At 33.7% G+C, this 13,233-nt stretch overlaps 2 protein-coding genes across 3 annotated transcripts; both read left to right on the top strand.

Annotated features, from left to right (window-relative positions):
- The first annotated feature begins 2,059 nt into the window (after positions 1-2,059).
- On the top strand, positions 2,060-6,103 carry LOC120085035 (probable E3 ubiquitin-protein ligase BAH1-like 1). Its single transcript, XM_039040860.1, has 6 exons — positions 2,060-2,558; positions 2,736-2,980; positions 3,366-3,620; positions 4,070-4,207; positions 4,445-4,503; positions 5,792-6,103. Exons 1-6 carry the CDS (start codon positions 2,366-2,368, stop codon positions 5,895-5,897), a joined length of 996 nt encoding a protein of 331 aa, XP_038896788.1. The 5' UTR covers positions 2,060-2,365; the 3' UTR covers positions 5,898-6,103.
- Positions 6,104-9,398: 3,295 nt separating this feature from the next.
- On the top strand, positions 9,399-11,109 carry LOC120086987. 2 transcript variants are annotated; one of them, XM_039043825.1, is made up of 4 exons: positions 9,399-9,574; positions 9,723-10,252; positions 10,328-10,423; positions 10,495-11,109. In XM_039043825.1, the coding sequence occupies exons 2-4, from the start codon at positions 10,133-10,135 to the stop codon at positions 10,879-10,881; spliced, it is 603 nt and encodes a 200-aa protein (XP_038899753.1). In that variant the 5' UTR covers positions 9,399-9,574; positions 9,723-10,132; the 3' UTR covers positions 10,882-11,109. The 2 variants fall into 2 exon arrangements, with proteins under 2 accessions (XP_038899753.1, XP_038899754.1); XM_039043826.1 differs by having other exon boundaries at positions 9,399-9,877; positions 9,960-10,252.
- The last annotated feature ends 2,124 nt before the right edge of the window (positions 11,110-13,233 follow it).

Here is a 13,233-nt window from a genome sequence, read left to right as displayed (position 1 = left end):
TGGCATTTTAGAAAAGTCGATTTTTCTCTTCATTATAGGATTTTCGAATTCGACTCCAAGTTAGAAAGCCCGATATTTTTAAGAATTTAATAATAAGAAAATGTTTTTCAAAACTTTTTCAAGACTATTTTTAAAATTTAATATAGGTGAAGATTTGTTGATCTCACAAATTACATAAACTTATGGAAAAAAAAAACAAAATTTACAAAATTCACAGCTTCAATATTAGGTTTTACTAGCTGAAAACTCAAATTAATAATTCATTACAACTCTCTTCATTATATTTAAAAAAACTAATTTGTCAAAAAAAAAAGTCCGAAATTTAATTTTGAATATTTTATAAAAAAAAATAAGCTCATTCAAAAAGTTCACAGATTTATCGCTTAGCCAGCAGTATTTACTTGCTTTATACGAAAGTCTCGCACCAAACACGGGGCTTTCTTTGGCGGTTTCTTTTCCGTGTAAAATCGGATATGAATAATTCTTTAAAACGAAAAAGAAAAGAAAAAACTATATATATATATATATAAGAATTTGATTGGATTAGAGTTGGCAAAAATTTCCAAGAGACGGAGAATTCTCTATTTGACCGGAGATGGGATCAAATCGAGGATTCTAACTTTATCTCTGATCGGGGACGCCCGTCCCCAATTAATTTTTTTAATATATATGTGTGTGCAAAATAGAAATTATGTCTAAATTATATACAAAATGTTCAAATTATAAGTACTAAATTCATGAGTTAACCGATTTTTTTAAGTTAATTGAAAACAACTCATCATAAAAATAATATCACTTTTAATTGAAAAATAATTTTAATTAGTATGTGTTATTTTTGGATGAGAATTATATCATCATCTTGTTTTTTATAAAATGTGTATTAACTATGAACTTGTTCGAATTGGTCATTAGTTTATTTGAACCATGAGTCTTGGGTGCTATCTCAGCTCAACTAGAGGCTAACCCCATGTTAAGGAGGCTGAGAAACCCAATTGTCACACAAAACGTGTTAAATTCACTTCAAGTCCAGTATATTCACAATGCACTCGGGCCAATCACTTTTTAACCTAGTCCTTAAAGAAAAATTGGAGTGACCTAAGTCAAACTCTACAAATCTCATAGTGGTTATTTGAATTTCACTCTCAAACTCTATCAAAGTGTATGTGTCAGACCATACCAATACGCAGATTTTCTTTTTTGTAGGTCGCGTTCTTTTCCCTTCATAAAAATTCATTATTAGTGTCACACAAAGATTAGATATGTTTTCACTATCTTAATTTTGGCATCAAAAGATAACATAATTGTTATATGATAATGATCACTTAATTTGCTCAATAGTTAAAACATGGTATCAAATACCTCTCCAACCTTAAGGGGACGTTTGAGGCAAAGATTATCATAAGATTATAATAATCATTCTTCTTACAGTAAATACTATTTCATAACTCTCAATTAACTACAGTAAATACTATTTTAAAACCCCAATTTGCTACCGCATTTACTATTTGTTATAGTTTTTACTATTTTACATTCATCATTTTTTTATTCTTTGTTACAGTGTTTACTATTTTCTTCTCAAATTAAAATAGTTTACTCCTCAAACACATACTATTATAATCCAAACTAAAATAATCTACACCTCAAATACAAACCATTATAACACAATTGTAGTAACCTAAGAGTATAATAACCAACTTCTTATTTGAAACGTTTTCTAAAAGTGGAAAAAAGTGTTTAATAATTTTTTTTGAGTGTTAATTCTTTCTTAAAAAAATAACAAATTAAATTTTGTATCCAACTTTTAATCTTTGAGATTTGTAATTTAATCTCCAAAATCAACTTGGTAAAAAAAAATCTATATCTAGTTTCTAAAATGGAGGCTGAGGTCAGGCGCTGATACTTCCAAAAACCTTCTGATATTTGACTTTGTTTAATTGTCAATAAAATTATTACCTGAGAAAATTTCAAAATATATACTTAAAATATCTAAATTTTTTAATAATTTTTCTTCTAAAAATATATTTTAAGTAAATTCCGTCACTGTTACACCATAAAGTTTAGCCTTCTTAGAACCATAACAAAATAAAACGTACCTGAGATGAAATCTCATTGATGATCAGAAGTATCGTATTAAAAACCTGATTTGTTTTTTGTCTCAGATTCTCTCAGTTTCTGATTTCCACTTCATTCTTGCAGAAATATCTGAATCTTTTGTTATTGTTGTGTGTTGAATTCCGATCGATTTAAGGCGCTAAGATTGCAAAGGAAGCATCGATTTCCGGCGGTGGATTATCTGCATTTGTTCTTCTCGGAATATTAAGTTAATTTGTTGAGGGAAATTAGAACGACGTACCCGAGGAAGAAGATGAAGTTCTGCAAAAAGTATGAAGAGTATTTGCGAGGTCAGGAGAAGAAACTGAAACTACCTGGATTTCACTTCAAACGGCTCAAGAAGATTCTGAAGAATTGTAGCAGAGATTTTCAGTCTCAACACCGCCATGGAGATGGCGTTTGCTCCGCTGTCGTCGCCGTTCAGAGCTGTCCAGATCACTGTTCAGGTATGGAAACTCGATTACCTCCTAATTCCGTCGTCGTTTCTTCTTAGTATTTAAGGATTCCTTGAATTTCGATGGTCTCTCTGTGATTGTCCTTAAGGTGTTTGATATTTTGCTTGGTTGTATATTGCATTGTGATTGAAGTGATTGTTTTGTTTGAACTGATTTGTGTGAACGTAGTGTGCGATGGGACTTTCTTCCCTTTCCTTCTCAAGGAAATGTCTGCAATAGTAGGAGGTTTTAATCAGCGAGCACAGAAATTGCTTGAGCTGCACCTTGCTTCTGGCTTTAGAAAGTATCTCTTATGGTTCAAAGGCAAACTGGAAAGCGATCATACTGTCTTAGTTCAAGAAGGGAAAGAACTGGTTAATTATGCATTGATGAACGCTATTGCAGTTAGGAAGATCTTGAAGAAATATGATAAGGTATTTGCCTAATATGTCTTAACATTCCAGTTTGATTCACTTCGATGATAATATCTTCCTAAAATTTTAATGGTTGCCTCTCTTTTATCTAAAACTTTTGAAAATTGTAATTGCATTCTCAAATTTGTGGCCCTATTTGTTCGTGTCTACCATTTCAAACGTTGGTTGATTTGGTCAATTGGACAAAATAAAGTGATATCTTATGAAGAGGATTTGATATGTTACTTAATAAGACTGTTCAACTATCATTTCACTTATTTGTTATTTTGTATCAAATCCATCAATTTTTGTCCAATATGCAAAACTGTGAATGTTCTCATACTAAATTTGTTATTTAACTTCTTTTTTTCTTTTACTTAGTTCTTGATTGGGTTGCTGAGTACAGATTCATTACTCCAAGCAAGGGCAAACCTTCAAGTCACAAGCTCAGAGTAAGCACATTGAGATCCTTCAGTCACCATGGTTGTCAGAGCTTATAGCATTCCACATTAATCTGAAGGAGACGAAGCATAAATCTAAGCGGATCTCTTCGGCATTCGAGGAATGTTCCCTTGCAATTACTGATGGAAAGCCATCACTTACTTGCGAGATCTTTGATTCAGTCAAACTTGACATCGACTTGACATGTTCCATATGTTTGGTAAGATTTCAGGTCTTCAACTTTGCACCTTTTTATGAAATTGTCCCATGTTTAATGTTCATTACTCTTCATACGAATGTTTGTATATTGAAGCACTCTTATGGTTTTGTTAGTTTATTTTGGATTTGATTTGGGATGAAGATTTAGTTTTCCCAATAGGTCAGTCCACCCAACTTACCCACTTTAGACGATCGAGTTAAAATGAATGTGGATGTAAAACCATTTTTGCTTGTTTTTTTAACTCTTGGAGTTCCTAACTCTCTTGCTGCAACAAGGGAGGTTTAGTTTGCTCAATTGAACTTACCCATTATTGGAAATCATCTCAGAGATTACCATTCGACTTATCACGTATACTTGCCCAATTTCGAGGGATTTTCATGACAAACCTAATGTTTCTAAAATGAAATCTTCCTTCATTCATCATTGCTTTTCACTCTTTCCATCTGCAGGAGATAGTATTTGATCCCGTTTCTCTCACTTGCGGCCATATATTTTGCTACATGTGTGCTTGCTCGGCAGCTTCAGTAACCATAGTTGATGGGCTAAAGTCTGCAAATCCAAAGGCGAAGTGCCCACTCTGCCGTGAGGTAAGTTAGATTCATCTCTATTAGTGAACTTTGTTCAGCTATAATTTGGTTCAAAATGAAGAAGAATATAGAAACAAGATCGTAGTGAAGCAGTTAAGTACCAACACCTACAATACCATATGTAGGGCTAGTTTTGTTGGATTAAACCTCAACTTCGAAATAAGCCCATGAATCGTTTGCTGAAGGATCCGAGCTCTGCTACTTCATTCTGATCTAATTCTTTGTATTGATACACAGGCAAGAGTTTATGAAGGTGCTGTACATTTGGAAGAGCTCAGTATTCTATTAAGTCGAAGGTCAGTAGATATCTTGTTCTTCTCAAATATCCTAGACATAATAACTCATTGGGAAAATATAGGTAGCTTGAAACTTATTTATGAATTATAGTGGTTTTTTTATTTGCGTCTAACTGTCTTTGAACATTAAAAAGTGTTGAATACATATTTAAACTTTTAATATTATATCTAATAAATTACCGAACAAGTGTCTAGGTTAAATTACAAATTTGGTTTAGTTGGAATTTAGTTCCTATGATTTATAATTAAAGTTTAGTCTCGCCTATTTATGAGATTTTATCAAACCATAGACTATTTATGAAAATTTATCCAAATAGTCCTATTTATCTTTTTATCCAATTATAAGAACTAAATTTTAACTTTTAAACTATAGGACTAAATTGTAACTTTTTCCAAATTATAGAGAACAAAATTTTAAGGAAAATTGCATTGTGTGACAAATACATTTTAAGAAACCAAAGTCATGACTTCATTTTTTTTGTAATTGTAGGTGTGACAATCAGATACCAATCACATAGAAATCATATACCAATCACATAGAAATCAGATACCAATCACATAACAAATCAGATAGCAATCACATAACAATCACATAGAAATCAGATAACAATCAAATTTTCAAATGGAAGGTTTTTAACATGTTTGCAAAAAAGCAAGAGACACATGCCCAATTTTCAATTTTTTTTAATTAAAGTTGTATTTGCCCCAATTTTTAATTTAACCTAAATTTTAAACTTTAATTTTGTGTTTAATTGGTAGGAACTTACAAAATTAAAGTTTAGATTCTTTATTAGATCCCATTAATGTCTAACAAGTAACAAATATATTAATTTTCGAAAATGTAAAATGTGTGAGGAGTCTATTAAACACTAAATTCAAATTTAAGGGCTAATTATACTTTTAAATTTCGTGAATTTATTAAATATAAAATTAAAAGTTTAGAAACTTGTTAAAGAATTGTTGAAAGTTCAAAATTTTAATAACACGAACTTAAAAACTTGTAATTTAGCCATTATATTTTTAAGGGAAAAAAAAACCTATTTTCTCCCACCTTTTGCATCTCTCTCTAGTCTTTTTGATTTTTTATTTTTGTTAAAATGATCTTAGTTCGACCGTAATTGGTATGACCTCCTTTAAAGGAAGGAAGTTCAAAGAAAATTAATGGTTTATCTATTCCTTATTCGTCTTTTTAAATACCTTACAAGTTGGAACAAAGTTTCTATGTTCTTTTCCCTGCTTCTTTTATACCAATATCTATAACTTAGAATCAATTGTTTGTTCTTTACAGCTGCCCTGAGTACTGGGAAAAACGTCTCCAAAGAGAAAGAGCTGAGAGGGTTCAGCAAGCAAAGGAGCACTGGGAAACCATGTATCGAGCTTTCATGGGAATGTAGATATTATTATCCCTTACTATGGGTAAATATTCCAATTTTTACTGTTGCTGCTAAATTGGTGGTTTTTATTTTTTGCTCCAACACTGTTAATATTGTTCTTTCAAGTCACTTTTCAAGGTCCCTGGAGCCTGAATCCTTTTGCAGAATTTAAGTTTGATTAAAAACTGTTCTTTTTAGTTCGACTTTCCAATCTTTTGGTCGATAAATATATGCTTAAACTTAACAGTTAGCTGGTTAAAACGATTTGTTGTAAATCAGTTTTATTTTATGATGTAAACTTGGATTTATTATTCTACCCTCGCAATCTTTCATTTTGGTGTATTTTTTAAGTTTTATCTATTTTTTTATATAAATAAATAGGACATCTTTGGATTGAATAGAGAAAAAAATATATTTTTCAAGGAAATCATTTTTATTTCTTTTGATAAAAGCTGTTTACACTTTGTTTCAAAAACTATTTTTAGTAATTTTGAAACACCTTTTTTAAATAACTTATTTTCAAAATTAAACACTTAAAAGTTTAAATCAAACACGAGTCTCTAAACTTTCACTTATTTTTTTAAAAAAAAAAGTTCATATTTTCATGTTCATAAATTTGAAAATAAACCAAACTGAACCCTTTGTAATTGTGATTAAACGTATCACATCGCTTAAAATCTCACATTTATATATGAAGTAATCTTCAAATATTTGACGTTTTTAAATATTAAAATATGATCCACTTTTCATTGTGATCAATTTCTTAATAAGGTATTAAACATAAACTTAAAATAGATGCTAACAGAAGTTTTAAGACACGTGTAATAGGCAAAACCTCAAGTTTCAAACTGAATATAATGAAAACTTAGCACGATTTTAATGGAGTGGGGTTATAGATATAGCATACAACCTAATATTCTACCTCAAAGCACGATGGGAAAATTTGTACGAATGATCCAATTTTTGGGTCCAAAATGTCAAATGACCCATTTTAAAAAAATAATGTCAACGGACCCTCTGTTGACATCATCGCGATATCAAATTACGTAAACTGCCCTTACTTCTTCGTCTTTTCATTCAAATTTTCCAAGGTTAATGGCTTCGTATCGCTCATAAAATAAAAACTCTTTATAATCCATCATTTCGGCTTAAAAACAATTCTACCGCCACTGACAAATCGAATCTGATCAGTAAATCTTTCAATCTGTGTCTGAAAATGTCATACACTGATCGATAATAGGACTTTGTGGGTCGTTCTGGGTTTAGAAATACTATGAACATATGATTTTTTTTGTTTGTTTGTTTTTTTGGTTTTCGATGTATTCTGTGGTTGAAGACAAGTAGAAAGAGTTTGTGAGCGAGATAAGTGAGAGTGAAATCGGTAGAGCGATACTAAAGAGAGCGACACCAGAAATAGTGGGTCATTCTGGGGTTTAGAAATACTGTGAACCTAAAGTTTTTTTTTTGTTTGTTTTTTGGTTTTTGATGTGTTATGTGGTTGAAGACGAGTAAAAAGAGAGAATGTGAGCGAGATAAGTGAGAGTTACTAGAGAGAGTGACACCGGAGAGAGTGACACCGAAGAGAGAGACACCAGAGAGAGCGACACCGACGAGAACGAATCCAACGAGAGCGAATCTAGCGAGAGCGAATCTAGCGAGAGTGAATCTAGCGAGATTCAAACAGAATGTGTTGGGATTGGTGTCCTAATTCTCCCGGAGTCTCGTTGTTTTGTAAAGATACACATTGTTCAATTAATAAAATAAGTGTTATTTAATTCTAGCATTTACTCATATCCAATAAACAAAGCTCCTTGGTTATCTTATGTGAACTTAAACATGTATATGTGATATACAAGTGGATCATGTCTTAAGTGATAACCTAAGTCGGTCTGTAGTATAAGGATTAAGGTGGGATACCTGATCCTGGTGTCACTACGGATACGACCCGCTTTGTAGAGGTTTGCAAGTGTTGTAAACTACTACAGATGGTAAATCCTGACTATTCATGTGGAGACGTGGAGCGGGGGTGTCCTATATAAAGAGTTCGTATAAGACCTGGACCACGAGATGACTAGACTCTATATATAACGTCGTTGATACTAGAGACTTGTATCTCACCTAAATGATCATAGGTGACACGACCTTAATCCTGAGTGTTTTGTGAACTCCTACCTTTGAGGGCAGTCTTTTGATTAGTATGGGTGAGAGTGGCCAGATTGCCAACTCAACATGCCTACTTTTTTGGGGACTTGTTTGATCTAGGAGCTGAGAACTCAATCCACAAAATAGAATTCACTTCTTTCTCGAAGCAGGGGTAAGTAGAGAGATTGCTCCCTTAAGGGCTGATTCCGGGGCTTGAACATAGTGGCCACAACTTCTCTTTGGAAGAGAAGACTCAGTCATAGTAGAACTATGACTTATATTTATTAATGGGATCAGTGGTACTTAAAGAGACAGATGTAACTATAGAGGCATAAAGGTTATTGGCCCAGTTGTACTTACGAGCGATCTATGAAGGGTTATTGCACTGCTCATTGGTTAAGATGGACACATAATATATCTGTAGTGAGGAGAGTTCAACTGTCGGTCTTTAGTGGAGTGCCTGGCAGTTAACAGATGGTGGATCCCATGACTAAAGAGTTTTAGTCAGTTATTCACGTACCGTTGGAGCTTCGAATCTATAGGTCCATGAGGTTCCCTTGGTAGCTTGGATTCTGTTGAGGATCAGTTCTTGGTGTTGATTTGACAATGTTCAAATTGACGAGAGGTATTTTGATTATATATGATATAATCTATAGATGGTATAAGATACATCTTGTGAAGGATTGATGTAAATGAGATTTACATTAAGTACCATGGAATAGAAAAAGAACTATGGTTATATGTTCATGAGATGAAATATTAAAACTATAGGTTATAAATATGTATGATAAGTTGGTTATCATTTATGTTTATAATTAATATAATTAATTGGATAATTAATACTTTTCTTTTAAATAACCAAAGTAGTGGGTGGTTTTGGATCATGGTAACCGTGAGTTTAAAATGAAAGTGGTTTCCTATTTTGAAAAGAGGATTTTTACAAAAGAATTGAAAAGAAATTCGAGTTTTCTCTCCGACGAAAAGAAACTCACGGAAGTCATCAAGTTAAATATAGATTTACTAAACGACGGCTGGGCGAGCTAAAACAATCGTGCAGGTACGAACTAGACGATCTTGCAGTGTTTTACTAAACGATCGCGTGGCCCAAGGTACACGATCGTGTAGAGTTGTGTATGCGACAGACCTAGCTAAACGATAAGCTAAACAATCGCATAGCTTTTGCTAGACAATCGCATAGTTTTATCTAAACGATTGGCATCGACCTATACGATAGATCTCCGTCTTTTCCCACTTGCCCAGTCGTTATGCGATTGTTGTTTCCTTCGTTCGTCTACCTCACACCAAGTCCAAACAGAGGCCACCCTTTGGATTCTCACACCGAGAATACCAAAGTCGCCTTGTTAGTGGTGTCAGACTCAAACTCGACACTGTCGAGGTTTTTTGGAGGCCGTTCATGTGCTATAAGGCGTTCGCTGTTGCAGAGGAGATCGTGATCGAGGAGATCGTTGAGGACGAGCGCGAAGTGTTCGTGCGGTGTTGCAGTCGTGTAGTTCAAGCATTCGTGCGCATTGGAGCGTGGAGACTCATCCTCTTATGTGCGTAGAGTTTGTTTCTATGCATTTGTATTTAATCATGCTGTAATTTCTCTATATAATCGCATAACTGTTTGTTTACAAGTCGACTGTAAATGATTTGTTGATGCATGATTGTAATTTGGAATAGTCTTGCTTCCGCTGCTCACAGAAATTGGGATTCTGATTTCCTTCAAGGCCGATGTTCCACAAACAGAGCCCGACATGTCTACCTTACTCACCATGCCACATACAGAGGCTGACATGTCTGGCATCCCAAGGGCCGACACTTCTGGGATTGTTATGACCACAGAAGAAGTTATACTAGTGAGTAATTTATTGATCAGTAATCTTTATTTATATTTTTATATTTCTTGATGAGTAATCTTTTGTTATATGTTTATGTAAGAATCTTGATGAATTAGTTGTAAGAGGAAACCTGTTAACAAATATACACCTCCAGCTCAAGTAAAGAAGAAAAGTGTGGTTAAGTATCCTCTCCCAGGTATAGCTACATCACTATCCAAAGCGATCGTCACATATAACGTAGCACATGATGTTCCACACAATATCCTTATAGAAATGTTAGGCTGGATCTCGGACGACAATACGGACAACGAGGTTCGAGAGAACTCCTTTAAACCACTCGCCAAGCAATTCTTTAAGGAATTGATTGCCTCGAGTTCATGGGTCAAGTGCGATGTAAGTTTCCTAGTATTGACTTCTTTACATATTGACTATCTTGTACTTTTACTGACATGGTAATTTTTCATGCAGAAAATAATACTTTATTTTATTTTTATGAAAGAAAAACTTTATACCCAGCCTGACATGTGTATGCACAAGTTCACCATCTTATCAATTGGTGTAACGGTAAATTTTGATATTTCGTTTCTTAACTTCTCATTATATTTCGTTACTTAACTTCTCATTTTATTTGACAGAGTCACCTTAATGCTCATGGCGGGGTGTTTAGACGAATAAAGAATAAGACACTTCTAGAGGCCGCCCTAGCATGGGAAGATGAAGACACGTATAAGAACTACGTCATTGGTAAATTCGATGTCAAATGGGCAGATGTAGATTTCATTTATACTGCGATGAATATCAGTGAGCACTGGATTGTCCTTGCAATGGACATTAACAGAGGCCACATATTCGTGTTCGATTCACTTCCGTCATACACACCAATGACAAAGTTGGTGAATTGGCTAGAGCCATTGACTGTCACAGTACCATCCTTACTTCACTACTGTGACGTAGATCGTTCGAAGTCGGACCTATCCACAGTCCGTTGGAAAACCTCGCGACCTATGAACGTCGACATATAACACGGGTCGCTTGATTGTGGCATCTTCGCAATCAAATTACTAGAACACCTGGTGACTGGTGTTAATCCGTCTGTAATCACTCAGGAGAAGATGAGTGAATATAGGATGCAGTTAGCATGTCAACTATGGGCAAACATCCCATATTTTTTATGTGTATAGAACATGTATTTTTTATTGTATTTTTATTATATTTTTTATGTATGTAAAAACATTTATTTTTTATGTATAATGGAGCTACTAATCTTGTCATTGTATAATTGAACATGTACTTTTTATGTAAGTTCAAAGTTCAAAGTTCAAAGTTCAATATCATAATTTTATAAGAACATGTATAATTGAGCTACTGCTCTTTTCATTGTATCAATGGTATGTAGAATATTATATGGTTCAAAGTTCAAAGTTCAAACATTGAGAAAGCGAGATTTTGAGAGAGAGTGAGATTGAGAGAGTATGAAGTTATTGTTTTTTGTTACAAGTATGAAGATTGAGAAAGTATAAAGTTACTGTTTTTTGTTACAAGTATGAAGATTGAGAGAGTATGAAGATGGATAGAGTATGAAGATGGATAGAGTATGAATATTGAGAGAGTATGAATATTGAGAGAGTATGAAGATGGATAGAGTATGAAGATTGAGAGAGTATGAAGATGGAAAGAGTATGAGGATTGAGAGAGTATGAAGATTGCTATTATAGAAATACTCCAGCTTGTTATTGTTTTTTGTTTACAAGATGAAAGTATGAAGTATGAAGTGTTACAAGTATGATGTATGAAAAACTTATTAAACGTATTTATAACAAATGAAATGTTACAAGTTAGTTATAAACTAAACTAGACGAGGGGTGTTTGTGTCACGATCTCTGGCATTTTCAGCACGTCGCACGGTTGTAAGCGGTTCGGTACAATTTTGGTTGTTATGCCCATAATTTCCATACCAACCACATTTCATTTATCTGCAAAATTCTCCTATGGATGGTATTCTTCTCACTCTCCGTCGCCCGACTTGTGCCACAAATTTCGGAGGAAGGATAATCTTTTCTACATATCTAGGAGGTCTCTTCCATTCAAATATATGACCAAGTGGATTTATAGGCTCCACATACACAGTCATTAGAGAGTCCACTGAATAAAATCGACTGCAAAGACTGTGTATGCGAACACGGAATACCAAGTGAGTCGAATTCCTTACACGTGCATTCCTTCGTGTGAAGATTGACAGTACCTTCCAATCGATTATCTCGCATGTGTACTCGATAACAATCAATAGGCTCAACCCGATATCGTTTGCCCTTATCGGCCTCACTTGCCAATCGGGTTTCACAGTAGTTAGAGTACAATGTAGTTCGAGATGCCCAGTAATTCCTTCTTTCGTAGAACCATGATTGGAGCATTCCTCTAACATGTTCAATCAAGCATACTATGGGAAATAGTCGATACTCTTTAGTTAACGAATTGAAACACTCTGCACTGTTGGATATCATGTTATCATATCTTCATTCTATTTGGTAAACCCGTGCCCACCTTTGAAGACCGATGTCTTCCAAATATTTCGTGACAACACCGCCTCGAAAACTACGAAATTCGTCCCATTTTATCTTGAATCCCTGATAGGTGATGTATTTACTACACGATTTGTTGGTTATCAATTTAATGGGACAAATTTTCTAACATTTAGGGGAGAAATTAAGAAGTTGGAAAAAAAAATTACATGGAATGCATCGTTATTGTCTCATTTAGATCCTTGTACATATTAATGTGAACTTGAAGTTAAAAAAAATAATTCATTTGCAAAATATAACAAATCAGTTACCATATGCATTTATAGATGCAAAAAAAGTAACTAAATCACATATACCCTGCAAATGTTCCATTGAAAGTTGATATCACAGTAAGTTATCACTAATGAGTCTAGAACACGCCAGAAGTGTGGTAAACCTGCGAGTCCCAGAGAAAAATCCTCAAAAAAGAAAAATAATTAATAGTCAAGAAAACCTTGTTGATGATGTAAATACCCATAAGGAAATTCATGATATGACTAATAAGGAAGGTAAAATACCTAATAATAATAATGAGATTTCAATAAACTATGTCATGACAGAAAAAAGATGGAACCAGACTCATGTAATTATTGACAATATGTTTGCGTATAATGTTACTCTTGATATTATATCTGAAAATGAGGATTTTGAGCCAAAATTTGTCGAGGAATGTTGACATAAAAAATATTGACTTCAGTGGAAAGAAGTAATCAAGGCAAAATTAAATTCACTTTCATAACATTAGGTTTTTTTTTACCAGTAGTCTAAACACAAGGTGTCAAACCTGTGGGATGCAAATGGGTATTTTTGAGAAAA

The sequence above is a fragment of the Benincasa hispida genome, chromosome 9, assembly GCF_009727055.1.
Source record: "Benincasa hispida cultivar B227 chromosome 9, ASM972705v1, whole genome shotgun sequence".
Lineage (NCBI taxonomy): Eukaryota > Viridiplantae > Streptophyta > Magnoliopsida > Cucurbitales > Cucurbitaceae > Benincasa > Benincasa hispida.
This window is presented reverse-complemented; position numbering and strand designations above follow the sequence as displayed.